This window comes from Semicossyphus pulcher, unplaced genomic scaffold (genome assembly GCF_022749685.1).
Source record: "Semicossyphus pulcher isolate SPU_LCO1_2020_fin unplaced genomic scaffold, fSemPul1.0.p SCAF_23, whole genome shotgun sequence".
NCBI classification, from domain to species: Eukaryota; Metazoa; Chordata; class Actinopteri; order Labriformes; family Labridae; genus Semicossyphus; species Semicossyphus pulcher.
This window is the reverse complement of record NW_027211697.1, coordinates 16582496-16590547: the sequence shown is the minus strand read 5'-3', so window position 1 is coordinate 16590547 and position 8052 is coordinate 16582496. Positions and strand designations below refer to the sequence as shown.

Sequence of the window (8052 nt, the reverse complement as noted above, 5' to 3'; positions counted from 1 at the left end):
AAGAGGAGAAACAAACAGAGACACAAGAAGAAGAAGAGGAAGAGGAGGATGGAAGAAGAGACTTGCTGGTTGATCCTCTCCACATCTTAAAGTTTGTCTGGTGGAAAAACTCTGGGAGAAAAGTAGCCAACCTTTGTTTTATTTAATTTTTGTACCTGAGCAGGTGTGAAACATGCACGAGAGGACGGGCCGAGAGAAGAGGATTCCGTTTTAATCCCTCTAATGCACCCACCAAACAATGCATCTGTAGGCTGTAACAGCCTCTCCGTGTGGTCTTAAAATTAGGAAATCATTCGGACTCTTAAAAAGAAAGCGCGTGACCTCGGACAGAGCCGCCGAAGAGAAGGGATGTTCTTGGGACGAGCGGTGGGATCCAAAGTGTGTTTAGAAGCAGTAAATACATTTGAGACACATATTCTTGTTGCATTCCAAAAAAAAAAAACTACCTAACTACATATTCTACCTGGATCTTATTTTGTTAATGTAGCTACTTCCGGTCTGCAGGCACTTGTTTTGTTTCAGAGCTTTTGGACTCTTCGGCTTTTTTCCACCGAAATATTTTTATTTTCTTATTTAGTTAAAGTGGTGTGTGTAATATACCTTCAAGTACACGTGCAAACACACACACACACACACACACACACACACCTACACACACACACACACACACACACACACACACACACACACACACACACACACACACACACACACACGGTATGGGGAGGTGTGGAGGCCTGTGTCATATGTTGTTCATATTTAAACTGTATAGGAAAAAAACACCTTGTACGGTGGAATAATGTAAATGTGGGTGGGGGTGGGGTGGGGGGGTAATTTAACCTTTCCAGCTGTTTTACTTTTCCAGTATGGGGGGGGGGGGGGGGGGCGTGGGAGGGGGGTGTTAACCTACTGATGTTATTCTCCAAACTACCTAAAAACGTTCAGGAAAGTGTATATTTTATGGATTTTTACATTGTTTGTTTATGTTAGTGTTTTTGTCACGTAATGACGTCAACTACCTGAGAAACGTTCAATAAAATGTAAAGAGATGTACGGAGAGAGGCTGGTCTTTGATTTATTGATTGGTTAAAGTTTAACGATCAGTTTTAGTACGAACAGCTTGAGTTTATGATTTACTGCTCTTTATTTACGATTTGAGAGCGCGAGGCCGCGGCCAAGTAAAGGCGCACGAGGTGTTTCGCTCGGAGGGGAAGTGACAAGGCGCGCGAGCTGCTGCTGCTGATGGCGGGTTGAACTAATTGATGACCAGACCGAGGGGGGAGAGAGAAAGTTGACCTGTCCTCGAGCCGGCCAGCCAAACACGTCACACATATACACACACACTTCACCCAGACAAAGTGGACAATGTCCTCGTGATCCTTTGAACTCTGCGTGTCCTCTGAGTGACCGGCGCGCGGGCCCTGTGATCTCTCTCGGGATCTCAGTTATGCAAGCGCGTGAACACTTGAAGTTTTACACACATACGTGCACAATGACGACATTAAAAACGAGACGCTCACAGGCAGCCGCAGCGTAAATGATAGATTATTAAAGCTCGATCGGGCCCTGATGTCTTTGTTTCCTCTCTTGTTCTTCTTTCTTATTTGTTCTGCACTAAATGTGTTTCTGCAGCAAAACCTGTCAAACCAAAACTCACCAAGAAAAGGCTGCAGATCAAAGACAAACATCACACTTGTTAGTTTGTTTACCTCATGGTGGCGCTGTAACAATCAAGCTGTCACAACTAAGAAGCGAGCTGTCAGCGGCTTTGAGTCTGAATACTTTGTAAGGATTCTTCTGCAGCTTCGCTCCGTTTCTGCTCTAAATGTCAGACCTTTGACTTTTTTCTTTTTCTTCCGGATCTGTTTTTTAGTTGCTGCTCCATAAAACCTGAAGATCATAAAAAAGACTAAAAATAAATTTAGAAACTTCCGTCCGGTTTGTTTGTACACGCAGAGCAGAGCTACAGATGTAGCCACGTGCGACGCGTCTGCACAGCGGAAGTGAAACTGATAAACTTCACAGCTTCGGCAAATATTAGCGGTGAATTCATTAAAGAAAACATGTCACTTATGAGACATGAAAACATGTAAATGCAGCTTTCATAGTGATGACGATGTGTGACGTGCACGTGCTCACACTCGGAGCGTTGTTTTCATACTGTGCATGACAGACAGAGTTTGGCTGTTTAACAAGTTATAATAAGTTACAATAACGTTATTAATTTTATTAGCAGCTCTTTTATTTTGAGTGATTATTACTGTTGCACGCGCCTGTGCTGGATAAACTCAGTGACGACTGCACTTGTTATCAGTGGGAAAATAAAGATTGCAATCAGTCAGACGTCCTGCTGAACAGTTTCACTTCTCAGTAAATAATTAAAACCTCACTGAGGAAATAAAACATATTCAGCAGCTGAGCGCAGGAGAGGCAGGAAGGTTGGACTTAATGTGATTTGATCATCACAGTTGGTTTGCAGGAAGATGAAACTCAAACACAAACAGAGTTCGACTCTCCTCGACTTCAGCTCGGCAGATTATCAAGTTCGCTTACAAGTTTTAATCTGGTTTGTGGAGCAGAAGTGGATCGTGAATATTTTGGCTCTGACCCTGACTGCTCGGTGGCAGATGGTTTCTGTTAAACACAGTGGAAATGGTTTCATCCACCAGCTTATTAACTGCACACACAGGCGTTAGGTGCTGGTCATATTTTGACAAACGATGGATCTTAATTTTGTTCATGCTTTTTATGTTCCACCGAAACTTTTGTTCCTGCAAGTCTCAGGAGTTTATAAAAGTTTGACTTTCAGAGTTGATTCTAAATTGATTCAGAATCTGTGACACTTTAAATAAGAACTTTTCTTCACAGTCTTTAGAGCATCTTATCGTCTGAGCGCAGCTTAAACTAACTGCGCTCACATGTTTGCGCTACATGTCGGAATATGCGCTGCTGAAGAGGAGGATTTTATCCATAAACAACCTGAGCAGAAGCAGAGTCAGAGCTTGTGTCTCCAGCTGGAGCAGCTAACAGGGATTCATCCAGCACAGTGACAGCTAACACAACACTATCATTCCTCCAGAAACACGCAGCGACATCCTGTATCTACAGAGTGTTAGTTTCCCAGGTTAAAATCTTCTACATGTTCAGGTGATGTGTTCTGAGTTCAGATCTAAATCTGATGCGCTCAAGTGAAAGTGTAGATTTCCTCCGGACTAACGGCTGTTTCATGGTACAAATATTCAGTGTGATGGTGAAATCTAAATATAACGAGTATGTTCAGAAGTCTGTGCCAACTGGGTCGCTGCCTCCTCCTCATCGCTCTGCAGCCTGCGGGCCATTCTGGCACACTTTGGCCTCTGCTAACGTTCAGGCCGAGAGACGAGAGCGGGTTTAGTGTTGATATCAAAACTGCGGCGTGTAAGAAAATAAACCTGAGCCCAGTTTGTTTCTGTCAGCCTGCTGCAGTTGTTTCATCCCGCCTGGACACTCTTTTTATTCGAGACCATTTCCATTCCAACTGCTGGTTTCTGTTGCAGACTCAGTGTGAGAGCAGCTGAGTGTCTGAAATGTGGCCTGACACTACACACACACACACACACACACACACACACACACACACACACACACACACACACACACACACACACACACACACACACACACACACACACATTCCCCACAGAGTGCATTCATTTGTATCATTTCACACACACAAATCTGGAACTCTTCATCTGTCCCATGTTTGAGCCTGTGTGCATGAACACGTGTGTGTGTGTGTGTGTGTGTGTGTGTGTGTGTGTGTGTGTGTGTGTGTGTGTGTGTGTGTGTGTGTGTGTGTGTGTGTGTGTGTGTGTGTGTCAGTGTTAGAATGAAGCATGCACACCCGAGTACACAGTGAGGCCTACTATAACAAACACACACACACACACACACACACACACACACACACACACACACACACACACACACACACAGAGGCACCCTGGCTGAAATGCATCCCAACCCGGGAATCAACAAATCATAAATCAGCAGATTTCCATCCAGTGTGGACGTCACAGATCAGGTTTAACATTCCTCCTCTGCAGCTGGAGGGGGGGGGGGGGGGGGCAGAAAGAAGCACAGTAGTAGGTCAGATCTGACTTTCCTTTGTGGCTTCACATAGTGTTATTTTAGGTGTGTGTTTGTGTGTGTGTACATGTGTGTGTTTGTGTGGTTAAAGTTTGCACTTTATTGATTTTAACGCTTTATTGTCTGTTTGACCAAAGACAGAAACATGTGAATATTTCTCCTCTGGTGGAGACGCAGACTCCTCACAGCAGCGGGCCGTTTACAGAATCAATGTGCTGAACGTGTTGGAATATTTCAGACTGTTAAAGACATCTGAACAGAAATAGATGATTGTTCCCTCTGTGATTGTTTTAGAGGACAAAGCACGTGCCATGATTAAATCACTGCATCTGGTCACTACTGTTATGGTGCCATATCCGTGCGTAATGACGCAGTAATGTGCCATAATGGCGCAGTAAGTGTTGGTTCATATTTGTGATATCCGGGATTATTATTTGTATTACTTTTAATATTATTGTTATTATTGTTATTATTATTATTATTATTATTATTATTATTATTATTATTATTACTACAACTACTGGTGATTATTCTTATGTTATCTTTACATCTGTCCGTGTATCCTGCGCTGCGGATGCAGGATCTGAACTCTCCGCTGAAGGAGAAAGCAGCTCGTGTGTTTTTCTTGCCGAGCTGAATATTCGTTTCTTTATTAACAGCTAGTTTATCATTGTTTACGGTCACTGGCTTCTAATTTCCCGCCTAAGCAAAGGTCAGTGAACAGGCCTGAGTGATGAGAGACACGCACGGGGAGAGAGAGAATATTTTATAACACATCTCTAAGAGTGTCTACTTTCTCCGTCTCCTTCTCTTTCTGTCTTTTTAATCAGTGCAATAAATTATGTCTGCAGTAGGTGGCGCTCTGAGCTCACCCCCGGCACCTCCAGCAGCAGAATCAACGGGTGAGAGAGAGAGAGAGAGAGAGAGGGGGGAGGAGAAAGAGAGAGAGAGAGAGCACTTCCCCCGCCCACCCCTTCATCATTAGAAACCTCAGAGCATGAATTACCTCTCCAAAGTCATCGGCGAGAATTTACGACTGGTCAACAAAAGCACGTGACCGCCCCCCTCCTTTTCTGTGTGTCTCTCTCTCTCCTCCCTCACCTCACCCCTCACCTCCCCCATCACACACACACACACACCCCTCAATCCAACACACACACCACCCCACCCCCATATTTGGACGGCGCATACATAGCTAAAAACGAAGTACAGTGCAACGCCATAATTCACTAATACATCATAAATCGTTGAAAGTACCCGCGTTATAACGACCAAGAGAAATCTAACAAATCAAGCGCCCCTTAGTACTCAACTGTGAGCTGCAACTCTCTAAAACAACCTAAATGAGCTCTTACTTTGTAAACTCGTTCTCGGGGCGCTACCCAAATGGCCCCGACTATCAACTGCTAAATTATGGAGCGAGCAGCGGCGCAATGAACGGCGGGACGTACAGGGACTCTACCTCCGCCACCATGCACCATGCGACGGGCTCTTACGGCTACAGCTACAATGGCATGGACCTGACCGTCACCAACCGGGGAGGGGGGAGCAGCGGCGCCGCCAACACCGGAGGACACTTCGGGGGCGGCTCGGTCGTAGGGGACTCCATGGGCTTCGGCTCCTCGGCCCCGGAGAGGAGCTACAGACAGCCGTCCAGCTGCTCCCTCGCCTCTGCGGCAGACTCCCTCCTTTCACCCGGCAGTGTTGACACCAAGCTGGGCGGACAGAGCTCGTCTCCCCGCTCCGAGCAACCAGGAAGCGCTAATCTCAGCTCTCCAAACCTGTCCTCCTCCTCCGGGGGTGGTGGCGGCGGAGGCGGCTCGGCACGGCGCTTCACGGAGCTTGAAGACGCTTCGTCAGAGACCGAGGAGCTGCAGCACAACCGGGATGCCGGGCACGGCAGCAACCCGCCGCCCAGGAGCGGGCACCCGCAGCCCGGGCAAAAGCAGGAGGGCGGCCCGGCGGGAGCAGCTGCGGGCAGCACGGCGGGCAGCGAGGCTGCACCTCAGATATTCCCCTGGATGAGAAAGCTGCACATTAGCCATGGTACAAGCTGCTTGTGTATACAGCGTATTATCTGCATCATACAGAGATAATATTCAGAACGCTGACTCCTGTGTGTTTGGACACATGGGGAGGCTGACAGTTTAGATGTCTGAGCCTCTTTGTGTATTTGTTTCACACTAAAGACTCACAGCTGCATTGATTTGAGTTTAGTAAACTGCTGACACACACTCAGCCGCGGCTCCTCGTTGTTGTCCAGCGAGCTTTTTCCACTGCGTCAGTTTAATATTTTCATGTGACTGTCAGAATCAGTCGGCGGTGTGTTTGTAGCTCCCAGTAAAACACAAAGTGTCTGTTTTATTTGGCGTCTTGGTTGGATCCAGACAGAGCTGTGTGGATGTTTCTGTATTTATTTTTTACTTATTTGGAAATCAGAGAGTCAGTGAAAAGGACAGCTGCCCACCCAGCTGAAGTTAGCGTGTTTTCTTCACTGCATCAGGCTGCAATTCGTTTTGCATTTCCCTCCTGTAGAAGCAAGGGACGCCGGATGGGTTGCCCCCTCTGTCCTGCTCCCTTTTTTATTTTAGCAAATTCCACAAAAGCGTCATAAATCTGTCAGGGGAGAGGAGAGCCGGGCAGCAGAGCCCAACAGGCTGAGCAGCGCAGACAGAGCCGGGTGGGAAAAGAAAAAAGAAAGAGGAGGCCAGGAAGGCTTTGGAGGCTGTTGCTCCTTTGAAAAGTGAAGCTTTATTACGTGTGGGAACTTTATTAGGGAGGTGAGGCAGAGGACGGGGCAATAAAACCCTGAAGGGAGCTGGAGGGAATGAAAAGGGGGGGATTGAGAGGGTGACGGTGAAGAGAGGAGGTTAAAAGAGAAAACAGTAATGTGACAAATAAAAGCAAATCTCTTAGCGCAGGCTGTGGACTGGAAATAAAATGTGTCGAGAAAGAGAGCTGTCAGAATCAGGGACTGAATTATTGTTGCGCCTTTACGCACGTTTGTTGTGACGACACTGTGGGGGGAATCAGCATTGTGTTTGTGTGTGGTGGTAGAGGGGGTGAACATAATAATATCCACACCTGTAGCTACAATAAACCAGAATGCAGCGCAGAAACGCCGCCGCAGTGATGCGTAATGTTCGTCAGAGCGTTGGTACATTTGGTTCTGTTTTACTGGAGTGTGCTTTAGTGGGCTGTTTTTCCTCCCACTGTGTGTGTGCTCTGCTTTTTAAATTATTACGCATTTCTGTGCAGCCAAACATGCCCCCCCCCTAACAGCCTTTTGTTCGCTCCAAACCCTCAGATATGACGGGCCCGGACGGAAAACGGGCGCGGACGGCGTACACCCGCTACCAGACGCTCGAGCTGGAGAAGGAGTTCCACTTCAACCGGTACCTCACGCGGCGCCGACGAATTGAAATTGCGCACGCGCTCTGCCTCACGGAGCGACAGATCAAGATCTGGTTCCAGAACCGGAGGATGAAGTGGAAGAAGGACAACAAACTGAAAAGCATGAGCCTCGCCACCGCCGGCAGCGCCTTCCAACCCTGAAACAAATTAACCCATTACATTAAAAATATCCTCCGTCCTTCTCGTTGGAAAGCACGTGCAGGCTTCCCGTGAAGAGAAAGAGACACAAAAACTAAACTAAACTTGAAGAAAATAAGAGAAGAAGCCAGCAGAGAGCGGAGCTAAACGAGACGATGAAGAAGAAACATGTAAAACAAGCAGATTCCAAATCTAGATTTTAAAAACACTTCCTGAGTACTGTTCAGCAGCGCAGCACTTTTTATTTGTCGGCATGTTGTTGGTCTTTGGTGTTTTAGGGCAACGTAAAAAAAATAATGACTGTGGTACTTGCTCTTGTAAAAAACAAAACGTAGTGTTCCTGTATGTTGTCGTCGTTTTTCTGTCCGAGGA

General features: G+C 46.6%; 1 protein-coding gene across 1 annotated transcript; it reads left to right on the top strand.

Moving 5' to 3' along the window:
* Nucleotides 1-5471: 5471 nt before the first annotated feature.
* hoxb5a (homeobox B5a) lies at nt 5472-7683 on the top strand. Its single transcript, XM_069674504.1, has 2 exons — nt 5472-6174; nt 7436-7683. The coding sequence occupies exons 1-2, from the start codon at nt 5472-5474 to the stop codon at nt 7681-7683; spliced, it is 951 nt and encodes a 316-aa protein (XP_069530605.1).
* The last annotated feature ends 369 nt before the right edge of the window (nt 7684-8052 follow it).